Source organism: Ilyonectria robusta (genome assembly GCF_021365365.1).
Source record: "Ilyonectria robusta strain PMI_751 chromosome Unknown BGZ61scaffold_3, whole genome shotgun sequence".
In the NCBI taxonomy this organism is placed as follows: Eukaryota; Fungi; Ascomycota; class Sordariomycetes; order Hypocreales; family Nectriaceae; genus Ilyonectria; species Ilyonectria robusta.
The window spans coordinates 582,487-595,122 of record NW_025764437.1 but is presented as its reverse complement, the minus strand read 5'-3'; the positions used below and the strand labels follow the sequence as shown (position 1 = coordinate 595,122).

The following is a 12,636-nucleotide window of genomic DNA, read 5'->3' as shown; positions in this document are numbered from 1 at the left end:
CGTTTTGGCCTGTTGATATTTGGAATGTTTGTGTGTGACATCCCATTCGCATTTCTGTCTCGCATCATGGATCTGAATTTTCAGCCTGCTGCTCGTCTTGAAGTTGCGCATGTTAGTAAAGTCAAGGATGTCGGGTTTATGCTAGGTGCAGTGCTGAGTTGATGCAATCTGAATCGGATTTCTGCACCTCCTCACTAGTCATGCCCATTGTGACCACGTGTGCCGACCAGGTGTGTGACAGTGATTCGATGTCCACTTGATACAATGCATTTCTCGACCCAAAGGCTTCACTGGTGCTAAGATATGGCAATCCAAGACTGTGTGCTCACGTCCCAACCTTGGACAGTCATTCATTAGTGTAGTGCTTGGCCCTTTGCGATTTCTGGTTTTTCTTCCTTTGGAACGAGTCACTCGTGACGTTCCTGGTAGATGTTCCGTCGGTTCATTGAGGATGAGCTTGTCAGACTTTTTGCTGACTCGACACTGTCTCGGACACTCTCCCGAGTGGCTCAGTCTTCGGTGACCACTATGACAGCATCGATCCCGACCATGAATCCGAAAAATATAACAAGAAGCTAAAACGTTAGAGTGGTTTCATTGAGCACAGAAGGGAAATCATACCACACACGTCCCAATACCAAGAAGGTGAATCTCAAATCCACCAGTCAACGCTCTCCCGGATATCATGGAGTGCTGGTGCCTCCAACTGCGTACCGCTCCGAGAAGTATCGTCGCGATGGAAAAGGCGAAACATGCAGACGCTAGCGGCTTCCCTACCCGGTTGTAACCAAAGCCCAAGTCGTCGTGTGCGAGTGTGAAAAGCTGAGCGATCGCGGTACCGAGCATAGACATCATCATTGAGGTCCTCAGATAACCAAGAAAGGTTCGCTCAAGCGCTACAGTGCAGTCTCCAGGTCAGTAACGGATGGGATCATCAACTACATCGATGACATGCCACGGATGCAGGGGGCAACTCGGAGGTACAAGTTGCGAGTGCCATATCGAGGACATATAAAAGAAGCCATTAAGACATGGGGAAGATGGTTCGGGAGCCACAATAATGAAGTATGCAAATGGGTAAGGAGGAAGGTCCTCCGATTCTGATCCGGGTTGCCACTTGGCGGGAAGATTATTGTCCAGCTAAGCCAAACAAATATGAAAGATGAGGGAGCATGTGAAAATAGCAGAGATGAGAGGAAGAGGGAATCGTGTACCTAGATGATCGCGGGCGGCGGCAAAGTCAACTTCGCAGCTAACATGGGATCCCCAGGCGCTGGCCAGGCGCGAGATAGGCCTCTTTCCCCAAGGCGGCGGCGTCTCGGATCGGGCGCCGGATTCAGAGCCCGCCGTGCCGGCGGTCCCTGCTCCACATGGCTCTGAAGGAACAGGCTCAAGCTCATTCTCGTGCTCGTGTTCATCGTCGTCAAATCCTCGGTCCTGGCCCTGGTCCTGGTCTTGGGACGACGGTCCATAGCTTCCGCTACTAGATGAAGAGCGATTGACACGAGAATGCGACTGCGAGTCGAGCTCGTCGAGCGAGATTGCCGAATTGGAACGGGAGCGGACCCGGGGATGCATGGCTGAGCGCCCCAAGGTGAGCAAAATGCGCCACTAAGCGGCCGACGCAGCTGCGCCGTGATTGATCTGAGACGTGGCGCGCGAAGCACGAGGGAATACGGCGTGTGGATGACGCAGGGGGGTTCGGGGAATAAGATCTGGAGCGGGCGATTGCGATGCACTGCGCCGATGCTTTGCGTCCGTCTGTCTCGAGAGGTGAAGTGTCGATGCAAAGACTAGAGTCACGGATGAAGGTTTTTAGACGCAACCGGGCGACTAAAGCCCATGGTTGTTGATTGCCGACCTGGAACGGCGGATCTCGGTGGCCATCGTCGTGGCACTAGGTCGGTCGCTGAGATCGCGAACCGGCCGACGGTAGAGAGCCATGACGCAGTGCACATGGTTGGTGATGGAGTCGCAGAGAGGTGTGTGCATTTGCAACAAAATGTTTCGGGGCGGAATGTTTTTTTAATTCCTTGGTGCTCAGCCTACTGACCTGATTCGGCGCCTGAGCAGTGAGGCACCAGGAATGAAACAATTCTCGTCGCCTTGGGAAGGAAGGATCTTGGTCAGGAACGGAAATGGGTCTTTCTTGATTGGGTTACCTACCTACACAAAGATTGCCCGCCTACCCGGGACCTTCAAAGCTCCAACACCAAAACCTTGGCGTGAGTCTGTTTCGTCCAGAGTTACACCAACAATCCGCGCGGCCCGACAAAGATCTCGGCCATCAGCTCTAGCCGGGACAAACGCCCGGTTTCTGTCAAGCCATGCTGGATACTGCCGAGGGGAAGAGCAGCATCATTCGTATACGCATAATTGTTATCAGTTGTTGATCTATCTCCCAGGAACGTGGGGCCGAAGCCGTTTATCATGGTCGCCGACTCCATCTCCATCCATGGCTCGACCTGGGGATAGCGGATGTGCGGCTCTCGCTCGTCCCGGTCGCGCCGCCGAGCCAAAGGAATCCCGGCCCGAAGCACCGCACACCTTGTTTTACGGCTGCACTGCCGCTGCGCATCGCCTGTCTGGTGTGAAATGACTGGTGCGAAATGGATGACTGCTGTCGGATTGTTGGCTGCCCCCGGTCGGCCACTTGGCACCCAGTAATCGCATCCTTCGCATCCCAGACCTCGCATCTGCGTCCTCGGTACGCTACGCTACACTGCCTGCATTATGGGATGATCAGCCGTGGCGACATGGCCTCTACGGTTCTGGACCGAGCCGCCTCCAAGGATCACACCCAGGGCCCTGGGTCTGCACCTCATTCCCAGCCCGCCGGTGCTGTCTCCAGCGTTCCGTTAAAGCGTCGTGGGGAAAATCTCCACGCTCCTCTCTTCAACGCCCAAGCAGAGCCGTTCCTGTCCTTTGCCAGTATTGGGATTGGATCTCGTCGTTTTTGCCAACCTCGAGATCTCTCTTCCCCCGCTGCCTGTCAGTAGCTGTGCAACGTGGCAACCCTCTGGACAACATGGTCCGGTCATCATTCAACATTGCATGACCGCCACCTCTGATCGCCCAACTCATGGCGATGCACACTCCTTGTACTAACCCTCCACATGCCTGCTGCCTTATCCTCCTTGCACCGCACGTCCACACATCAGCAATTGCCTTCAGTGCTCTTTATGTCAGATGACCTCAAATGGTACGGCATTGGCCGCTTGGGGTTGGCTACCGCTCACACGGTCCGTTCAGACCGATGTCGTTATAGCATCGAAACACGCTAACTCATCCATCCGCTGCAAGAAGTTGCATTTCTCCCACATCCTAACCCAACGTCCGTCAATCCCCTGCAATCTCCACTTGTCTCCCCGTCTGCTCGCCGGCGGTATTCCGGAAGCTCCGTTGCTATCCCCTCCCGTTCCCATAGGTTGCTGCCTCCGTTTCCCCTTCAGGGTGCAGCAATTCAGACGCAGTGACATCCCGAGGCTGTCTACCTCGTCAGGCGGGAGCCCCGGAACACACTCCCACCCCAGCTTCTGAGAGTGTGGAAGCCTTCCAAACTATTACTAGAATTATGTCCCCCTCGAAAAGACGCACGACTTTGGTTCGATGTGGGTAAGCATCAAATGCCACTCTCATTTACGCATACTTGCATCTCAGAATCAGGTTGCCCGTATAAGTTAGGCGCTATTACCTGTGCATCTTTGGCGCCCATTTTCCGACCTGCCTCCCCCTACCAACGCAACCTTTATCACATTCACACAGGTTCTAACTGGTGAAGTGCATGTACTTCGTCCAATCTAGGCCAAGTTGGGTCTATTTCCATATTTGTGGTTTGTGACCCTGCGCCGTGTCCATTCTTCCTTGTCAGCCGTCCCCGTCAGCCGTCCCCCACGAGCCCAGACGGTAGGTTGCAAAGCAACAGCGACATCACATCATACAGAAGAGTTCGTTCCGGGACCAAACTAACTCAAGCATTTCGTTGAAAGACTTTTATAAGACAACGTGGTTATTTCTTCTTTCAAGATGAACGACTCAAACACCCCTTCAACCCCTGATACGGAATACTCTCCGCCATGCAGCCCGCAGCAGAAGAGTAAATTGCTCAAAAACACTCGCTTGGCAGCCAGGGAGAAATTGGCAAACCTGAGCTTAAAGGAAAAGGTCTGTTGACCAGTTGATCGCTTTGAGGAACCTCTGCTGACCTCCCAGGTTTCCTTACTCACCGCAGCCGACTTTTGGAGGACAAAGGCCATTCCTGAGAAGGGTATTCCGGCCATCAAAACCACCGACGGCCCAAATGGCGCTCGTGGAGGTATCTTTGTGGGCGGTACCAAGGTTGGATCTTTCCCCATTTGCAGCTGACGGTCATGCTAAATATCACAGGCCGCACTATTCCCTTGTGGCATATCCTTGGCAGCTACATGGAACAAGAATCTTCTCTACGAAGTTGGGCAACACCTAGCTGCTGAGACACGAGCAAGGTCGGCTGAGATGCTTCTCGCCCCCACCGTCTGCATGCACCGACATCCCCTTGGCGGCCGAAACTTCGAGTCCTTCTCCGAAGACCCGCTTCTGACGGGTAAACTGGCTGCACAATATATCAAGGGGCTTCAGGATAAAGGAGTGGCTGCGACTATCAAGCGTAAGTTGATTTCGGGCTTTGAGATATTCTGGTATACTGAACAAGACGCAGATTTCGTCGGCAATGAGCAAGAAACGCATAGGCTCACAATAGATTCGCTCATGACTCAACGAACACTTCGCGAGCTATATCTTCGACCATTCGAGATTGCTATTCGGGAAGCAAATCCCTGGGCTCTCATGTGCTCGTACAATCTCTTGAATGGTGTGCACTGCGACATGAACAAGCATACTCTGAAAGATATTCTGCGTGGAGAGTGGGGCTATGACGGGTTAGCATCTCCCTTCTTGACTGACAGCTGCTCTCACTGACTTGCTACAGCACTGTTGTGTCCGATTGGGGTGGCACCAACTCGACTGTGGAATCTGTTCAGGCTGGATGCGACATTGAATTCCCCTTCTCCTCGAAATGGCGGCTTGATAAACTCATCGCCGCCGCGAATGAAGGAGAAATCAGTATGGATGACATAGACCAGGCTACTGAAAACGTCCTTACACTAGTTGAGCGTCTCAAAGGAGGCGACATGTCACCAGAGGTGCCTGAGCGCATGGACGACCGGGAGGAAACCAGGAAGCTTATCCGAACAGCCGGCCATGAGGGCCTGACGCTCCTCAAGAACAACGACAGCATCCTTCCCCTCTGCCCCAAAACCACAAAGGTCGCCGTCATCGGACCCAACGCCAACCGCGCTATTGCAGGTGGCGGTGGAAGCGCAAGTCTCAACCCGTACTACAACACCATCCCTCTTGAGAGTATCCGCCAGGTTGCAGAGAAGGATGTCACCTTTGCTCAGGGTTGCCATATTCACAAGTGGCTCCCTGTTGCATCCAAGTACTGCTCTGACAAGGCTGGAAAGCCTGGAGTCACTATCGACTGGTACGCTGGTGACAAGTTTCAGGGCAGCCCAGTTGTCATTCAGCGACGGACCAACACTGACCTCTTTCTGTGGGACTCGGCACCGCTCAGCCAGGTTGGCCCCGAGTGGTCGGCCATCGCAACGACGTATCTGACCCCGTCGACAACAGGCAAGCACACAGTTAGCTTCATGAGCGTCGGCCCCGGAAAGCTCTACGTCGATGGAAAGCCGGTCCTTGATCTCTGGGAGTGGACTGAGGAGGGAGAGGCCATGTTTGATGGCTCGATAGACTATCTTGTTGATGTCGACATGGAGGCTTCCAAACCGGTGGAGCTCAAGGTTGAAATGACAAACGAGCTGCGCCCGCTTTCGAAGCAGAAGCAGTTCGGAATCACGCACAAGTACGGTGGCTGTCGTATTGGATTCAAGGAGCAGGACCAAGTCGACTACATCCAGGAAGCTGTCGAAACTGCCCAGGCTGCAGACGTGGCTGTGGTCATTGTTGGAGTTGATGCTGAGTGGGAGTCAGAGGGCTACGACCGTCAAACCATGGACCTCCCCGTTGACGGGACTCAGGACCGTCTTATTGAAGCCGTCGTAAAAGCCAACCCCCGTACCATTGTCGTCAACCAGTCCGGCAGTCCGGTTCATATGCCCTGGGTTGATCAGGTTCCCGTCATCATTCAGGGATGGTATCAGGGTCAGGAGGCGGGCAATGCCTTGGCCGATGTCATTTTCGGCATTGAGAGCCCAAGTGGAAAGCTTCCGGTAAGTTATCCCTGAGGCACAAGCGCCGTTATGTCTTACTAATGAAGCGTAGTCCACGTTTCCAAGACGCATTGAGCACACCCCGGCATGGCACACATGGCCTGGTGAGAACGAGAAGGTACTGTACGGCGAGGGCCTGTACGTCGGGTACAAGCACTACGACCACGCCAAGATCACGCCGCTGTTCCCCTTCGGCCACGGCCTCTCCTACACGACGTTTGAGTACGGCCGTCCGGAGGTCTCATCGCGCACGCTCACCGCGGATGGGAGCATCAAGATCACGCTCGCCATTTCAAACGTCGGGTCTCGCGCCGGCGCCGAAATCGTCCAGGTCTACGTCCGCGACGAGAAGAGCCGCCTGCCGCGGCCGGAGAAGGAGCTCGTGGCCTTTGAGAAGGTGTTCCTCGAGGCGGACGAGACGAGACACATTACCATCGACCTGGACAAGTATGCGGTGGGGTACTATGATGAGGCGATTCCTGGGTGGATCGCTGAAGAGGGCGCTTTCCAGGTCCTCATTGGAGCCTCGAGCGCAGATATAAGGTACGGACTGATATCAAGCAACTCCTTGGCAGCAATACTAATCAGCGCAGACGAACGACGAAATTCCAAGTGAAGGAGTCGTTTACCTGGGTGTTTTGAAGAGTACGAAGCGTAACAAACGGAATGAGCCATTATGCGGCTGTGCGATGCATTGACAGCAGTCACAAGGGTTGGGTGGATGTGATGTTTTTGATTCATGTCACTCTTTTATCGACGTTGATGACCGAGGCCCAAGTAGGCCTCGAGATGAAATACCATTCTTGGCCGGAACGAATATGCGTCGTCATATTAGAGGGCAACATGTGAATTGAGGTAGCTTGAACTCTAGTCTTTCAGTCCGACAAATTTGATCAGTGAAACACCCGACGTTCAAGATCGCCTCTAGCGCCGTGCTCCCAGTTTAACATTGATTGTCACGATACCGATCTTGCCCCGGAAGACCCAAGCAAGACGTGTACCAGAATACTCAGAAAGCGCGTGGCCAGGTCTAAGTATTATTTCCCCATCGTAGGCGCGTCGACAGCTCATCTCGGTCGTTGAGAGACTGCCAATTGTGTGGCCATAAGGGTGTATATTTTGATTTGGTCTATTCCTCTGTTAGATACGCCCCGAACGAGCCTGTATGGGCCGACATACCTCGTAGAATGAGATTAGACATGCCGACGTGTTCGCGACCACATCGGCAATCCCCTCTTATACTTTTTACTTTTTTTCATCTCCTCCCGTGCCGCATCACAGCATGTGTTGTGTCCTGAACCAGCGCGTCCCTGCTCTCGCTTCACTCGCGCTCCTCGGCAGGCTCCTCGCGCGCCTTGGCCTCGGGGCTGCGGCTGCGGCTGCGTCCTCCCCTGCGGCCACCGGCACCACGGCCGCCGCGCCCGCCCTTGCCTCCCGGCGGGGGGCGCACGAAGGCGAAGTCGACTTGGACGGACTGCTCGAGCAGCTTAGTGTCGTGGGCGCCGTCGATAGCGGCGCGGGCCTCCTCGAGGGTGGTGTACTCGATCAACGCATAGCCCTATAGCAGAGTGCATGGTCAGCGATGTGCCTTCGTCGAGAAATAGGTGTCCATGTCGGTCGAAGTTCAAGTCGCGGGGACAGTCAGGGCGCTTCCGTCATCCTTACCTTGACGTAACCACTCCGGCGGTCCAGGTTAAGGTGCATGTTCTTGATCTCTCCAAACTCGCCAAACATGTCTTGAAGAGCCTCCTCGTCGGCCTCCTCGTGGACGTTTGTCACAACGATGATCCAGCCCTCGATGGAGCGCACGGCGGTAGCCTTGCTGTGCGTTTGCATGTCGCCCTCGTTGCGCACGGGGGGAGGGGGTGACGCATTGTCGACCTCGACGTCGACATCCATCTCTACGTCGGCCATTGTGAAGGGTACGGTCGGGGGGAGGGGTTAAGGGGTTCGAAGTCGTGGAGGCGTGGTCGCGGTGAGATGAGGCTCTTCACGGGCGGAAGAGGCGTCGCTGAAGGTCAATAATTCATATCACGTGATTCTTCCATTGGAGCAGCCTCAACTCGTCCTACGTCAGGTATCTCGTTAAGGATTATTGAAGAGATCGTAGCTACGCTATCAATAGTTTATCCGTCGTTGACGGCTTGTTCGAGGTAATTGCCGGGGAGGCGTGTCTTCAGTAATTTCATCGTCTGACACGGCGTCATCTTAAGCCTGACCCTGGGCTCGCCGGCGTGAGTCACTCGCCGTGATGGCGGGGCCAAGAAACAGGTCTACGATGTTCCCAAGCATCACAGAGCCTGGCGCCCACTGCGCCAACAGCTGCTTCATCACTCCCAGCTTGGTCTCCTTAGGATTAGGCTTCGTCAAGAACTTCCAGGTAGTAATCACATGGGACCGCGCCGTGGAGCGCGTCTCAAAAGGTGCGAACAAATGTGTGTTGTATTGACAACCGACACCAGACGCCGTAGAGCCGTAGTGCTTCTTCACATCTCTCGTTCTGTCGAGGATGCTCAGCCTATCAAGTGACCCGACTAGTCCATCTTCCCATTGCTGATTGAAGTATCCATCGGTGAACGGTTTCGCAAACCTCCCAGTACCGCTTTTCCTCACATAGCAAAACCAGTCGTTTAGGCAGCGCCGGGGTTGGGGTTCATCTGTTGACGGAGTCAGCACTCCCGTTCCTCCCGAAATCGCAACGCGAAGCGTTCTGCTCACCTTCCGCTTGCCACCGGTCAGGGTGACGTTGACGAATCGTCGGGTGTACTTGAGGCGCTTGAGAGCACGGCCCTTGGGGACCTTGGCCTTCTCCTGGGCCTCAACCTGTAGGGCGGGATGGTCAGTCATCGTGATCGTCGGGACGGGATGGGATGGGATCGAGGAATCGTACTTTAGGGGTCTGAGACTTGACCTTGCCTGTGGAAATGTCAGCAATGATGAACAACGGGTATCACGAAAAGGAAGGTCAACATACCGGCACGGGCGAGAGATCCGTGAACTTTACCCATGGTGATTGATTGAGTTGGTGATGTGGATGATGAATCGACGACGGAGGCGCACCAAAGATTTTTGGGGAATTTGGCAAAGGTTGTGTGCTCAGCGGGAGGCGACCATCACGTGAGCGGGGACACGATGCCCTGCCGGATAAAATGGCCCCGACCTTGCCACAGACCTGCCTTAGGTAATCAAATCGCCCCGCTTCCGCTTCGACCCTCAGAATGCTGCGATCTGGACGTGAATGAAGCTGTGCTGATGCAAATTGGAAGGCCAATTTCCCAGGCTGGTAGATGAATGCGTCTAGGTTGGTTTCTAATTGCTCCACCGCCATTTTCAACAAACATGAAGATACACAAAGATGGTGTTGTGGAGGTGGGTGACTTGAGGTGTGAGCATCACCCACTTGATCAGCTGAGATCAAGTTGCAGTCTTGTAGAAGTTCATCAAGTTGGCCATAAATTGAACTTAGGTGCGGCATTTTGGTCACGGTCACCACCTCTTTGGATTGTCATTGTGCTGGGGATGGGATTGCAATCTTGAAGAATGGTTACATCGCGCCTCAGCTCAGCATGACGACCTTATGCCTGGAGCCCGAGCTCATGTAGCCCTATGTCAAGTTGAACTGAAACTTGAAGAGATAGTCCCCAGATACCCCGGATTATGAATGGTCATAGCAGACAGATGGATATTTTACACACAGAATTGTAGGTCGCTCCTTGGTGGGGAGGGACTCTGTATCCCCAACCGTCGACTCCTCCGTCTTGTTGGCGATGTGTAGCGACAACCGTCAAATGTTGAGGTCCTTTGCTCTACGAACCGCCGCTCGGACTGCAAGAGCCCTAGTGAATGTAACTCACAGATAGGACGAGATCATGCAAGCCACTGTAACGCGCCTCCTAGGAATCCTGGGGAAAGTCGCTGCAGGAACATGAGGTAGCTTGAGCACAAGTTGTATTCTGGACCTGTACGGTTTTTTCATGGATACAGCTCGTATATTCGACTTGGAGACGTGTGATGGCGCATTGCAATGTCATTTTAATCTTTGACTGTGTAGTCTAGGCAATGAGATGCATGTGATGGCATTTTGGATTTATGTACTGAACTAACGACTAACAAATTGGAACAAGACACCACCACATGCCTCGAGACAAGCATCAATGGTAGTATATGTTCAGCCACCCACGTAAAAATCATTTCATGAGCACGTTTATCACGCAGCACATTCAAGAAGCAGTCATCCAAAGCAACTCTGCACTGTCGACTGCGGAACTGTTCGGCGAGGTTTAGGGTAGGACTGCCGTAAATAAGCCACTAGTGGTGTGTGGAGGGGTTCAAATCGGCTAGCCCTGCATTCAGGCTAACCACCCATGCTTCGCAACTAACGTCATGTCAAAGACTCTTCAGGTGGGACTGATTCTAACTTGGGGAGGGCATTCGCCGGTTTGGGGAGTTACATAGACGACATGCGAGCCGAGCGCATGTTGGCGAGCCTTTACGAGGAGCAGCCCACCCCAAACGAGCGCTGAACGAGGGGAGACGGAGGGGCAAGTGTCGTCTATCCCGATTAGAGCCTGAACGAGCAGGGTTCAGCAGTCACCGTTTGCCGCCGACGAAAAAATACGAGCCGATACGGAGGTTCGCGCAGACAGGACATCAACCCCCCACCGGCCCAGCGCCGATCACGACGTGCTGCATCGCAGGATCAGGCACCGTTTGCCGACCTCCCGGCTTGTCCTGGGTCGGTGCCAGTCTGGCGTTGCTCCATTTCTGGCCTGAACTTCCGACGAAGAATACGACCTCCGCTTGCGGGAAGTCGCTTGCGGGCATGACAACTGCAGAACTCTGTCTGATATGATGTGGTGGGAATTGCGATAGACGTGCCAGATGAATTTGCCCTGTGATTGATGGGGTACTGGCGTCATCGCCATCGTCATCGTCATCAGCGGGCTTCTTCCAGAGCTGCAGGACCACCACCCACACCGCATCAGCGAAAAAGCTCTGGGCTTCTTTCATGCACGGCCCGCCCCCAGGATTGGACTAGTCCGTGGTAACACGAACAGCACAACACCACGCCTCACCACTTTGAACTACCTCGCATCGCCCTGCAGCTCTGCATGCTGCAGCTAGATGGTCCTGCCAAGGTCTCGCTTTTCAGGTGAGGAGGGTTTATTTGAAGCGCAAGCAGAAACAGGGTTTGCTAGACTGGACGAAGCACATGTCGCATGACTGGGGTTGATCCGCACCCTATCATGTACACTCTGTAGGATGCTGGCCATTCACCTCGTGCCGTCTTGTTGGGATGCGGTTCGTTTTCCAGCCTCAAGCAGCTGGAGACGTCTAGTTCGGATGCATTCCGAGAACCGAACTCCGGTGGCCTAGAAGCGCCAGTGCAGCCACTTCTCGGACCCGGAGGTGCCATCCATCCAACGTTCGTTTGCAATTGCCACCTCCATAAGCCTACCCGCTGTGTCGTCTGCACATGAGATGGTGTCATTCTCATCCACCACAGAGCGTCTTGGACTTACTCGCTCGCTTACTCTCGTCTGCTTATGGTCGCTCATCAACTGGGAGAGACAGGGCCATGTCCCAAATGCTCGGGAATGGGAACAAGCACCAGGAGTTGGAAGCATGGCATTCCACCGGCGCATCCGCGTAAATATCGTACTGATACCAAGGATCCCCAGGAATCCAGAACAATCCCAAGATAGACGACGGCAGTGCTATTTTTGGAGGTCGACCCTAGTCTGAAGACTATATCTGGGACTGCGGCATGCCGGGCATCGTGGGGCCAGCCTCCTCCACTGTGCAGTCCCCTGCAAGTCTCATGGACCACTGCAGCCCGCCGTGGAGATGGTGCCATTGGCGCTGAGGTGCGCTGAGGATGGGTGGCCCGCCGCTGGGCATGCCGCCCAACACGGTGCAACACCCAATCGCTGTGGATCCTGAGTCAGCCACACTGGCGCCTAGTGCCCACCTTGCCAGTTCGTATTCACTCGGCCGATTAAGCCTCTGAGCAGTGGCGGCCAACCTCCAGCTCTCAACAGCTGCTCTTCAGCCCTAGCTCCATCTCTAGCTTTGCGGTGGCCGGATGCAGGCCAAGTTCTTGAACGTGCTCGAAGCGAAGCCTGGCATCAATCCATCAATCACCCCATGAAGGCGCGCGGGGCTCGCAGCATGCGGCTGTTGAGCCTGTTAGTCGGCCGGAAAATTAGGGCTGGTGGGGGTACGAGGTCCGTATATAGGGCCTAGGTCCGCTAGAACATGTGCTGTAAGCCCCTGTAGGCGACCTATCCAACCGCACCGTCTGCTGATGGTGGAAGGGGCCGCATCCCGCATCCCGCATGCCGGGAGCACCGCTGCTCAGCTTGGC

At 54.5% G+C, this 12,636-nt stretch overlaps 5 protein-coding genes across 5 annotated transcripts; 1 reads left to right on the top strand and 4 right to left on the bottom strand.

The window, feature by feature from the left end:
• Nucleotides 1–173: 173 nt before the first annotated feature.
• On the bottom strand, nt 174–1,737 carry BGZ61DRAFT_124617 (uncharacterized protein). Its single transcript, XM_046237074.1, has 3 exons — nt 1,215–1,737; nt 622–896; nt 174–575 (listed from the first exon to the last, which is right to left on the bottom strand). The coding sequence occupies exons 1-3, from the start codon at nt 1,576–1,578 to the stop codon at nt 510–512; spliced, it is 705 nt and encodes a 234-aa protein (XP_046109220.1). The 5' UTR covers nt 1,579–1,737; the 3' UTR covers nt 174–509.
• Nucleotides 1,738–2,170: 433 nt separating this feature from the next.
• Nucleotides 2,171–2,943, bottom strand: BGZ61DRAFT_124564 (uncharacterized protein). Its single transcript, XM_046237072.1, has one exon. The coding sequence runs from the start codon at nt 2,694–2,696 to the stop codon at nt 2,247–2,249; it is 450 nt and encodes a 149-aa protein (XP_046109219.1). The 5' UTR covers nt 2,697–2,943; the 3' UTR covers nt 2,171–2,246.
• A 1,083-nt stretch (nt 2,944–4,026) lies between these two features.
• On the top strand, nt 4,027–6,911 carry BGZ61DRAFT_342271 (glycoside hydrolase superfamily; the record flags this gene model as incomplete). Its single annotated transcript, XM_046239491.1, has 7 exons — nt 4,027–4,164; nt 4,213–4,338; nt 4,387–4,645; nt 4,697–4,916; nt 4,967–6,269; nt 6,322–6,812; nt 6,863–6,911. 7 exons carry the CDS (start codon nt 4,027–4,029, stop codon nt 6,909–6,911), a joined length of 2,586 nt encoding a protein of 861 aa, XP_046109218.1.
• A 301-nt stretch (nt 6,912–7,212) lies between these two features.
• On the bottom strand, nt 7,213–8,351 carry BGZ61DRAFT_124561 (uncharacterized protein). The gene is made up of 3 exons (XM_046237071.1): nt 7,935–8,351; nt 7,449–7,827; nt 7,213–7,398 (listed from the first exon to the last, which is right to left on the bottom strand). The coding sequence occupies exons 1-2, from the start codon at nt 8,181–8,183 to the stop codon at nt 7,591–7,593; spliced, it is 486 nt and encodes a 161-aa protein (XP_046109217.1). The 5' UTR covers nt 8,184–8,351; the 3' UTR covers nt 7,213–7,398; nt 7,449–7,590.
• Nucleotides 8,352–8,899: 548 nt separating this feature from the next.
• BGZ61DRAFT_490392 (ribosomal protein S30) lies at nt 8,900–9,277 on the bottom strand (the record flags this gene model as incomplete). The annotated part of the gene is made up of 4 exons (XM_046250330.1): nt 8,900–8,926; nt 8,988–9,092; nt 9,160–9,185; nt 9,244–9,277. 4 exons carry the CDS (start codon nt 9,275–9,277, stop codon nt 8,900–8,902), a joined length of 192 nt encoding a protein of 63 aa, XP_046109216.1.
• Between the last annotated feature and the right edge of the window lie 3,359 nt (nt 9,278–12,636).

What these genes read in the sequence shown, in the direction of transcription:
- BGZ61DRAFT_124617 (XM_046237074.1), bottom strand. Translation starts at nt 1,578, where the DNA reads ATGCATCCCCGGGTCCGCTCCCGTTCCAATTCGGCAATCTCGCTCGAC. An exon ending in CGCCGCCCGCGATCATCTAG is followed by an intron (nt 897 to 1,214) that starts GTACACGATTCC and finishes ACTGCACTGTAG; the next exon opens with CGCTTGAGCGAACCTTTCTT. An exon ending in TTGGTATTGGGACGTGTGTG is followed by an intron (nt 576 to 621) that starts GTATGATTTCCC and finishes CTAACGTTTTAG; the next exon opens with CTTCTTGTTATATTTTTCGG.
- BGZ61DRAFT_124564 (XM_046237072.1), bottom strand. Translation starts at nt 2,696, where the DNA reads ATGCGAGGTCTGGGATGCGAAGGATGCGATTACTGGGTGCCAAGTGGC.
- BGZ61DRAFT_124561 (XM_046237071.1), bottom strand. Translation starts at nt 8,183, where the DNA reads ATGGCCGACGTAGAGATGGATGTCGACGTCGAGGTCGACAATGCGTCA. An exon ending in GCCGGAGTGGTTACGTCAAG is followed by an intron (nt 7,828 to 7,934) that starts GTAAGGATGACG and finishes ACTCTGCTATAG; the next exon opens with GGCTATGCGTTGATCGAGTA.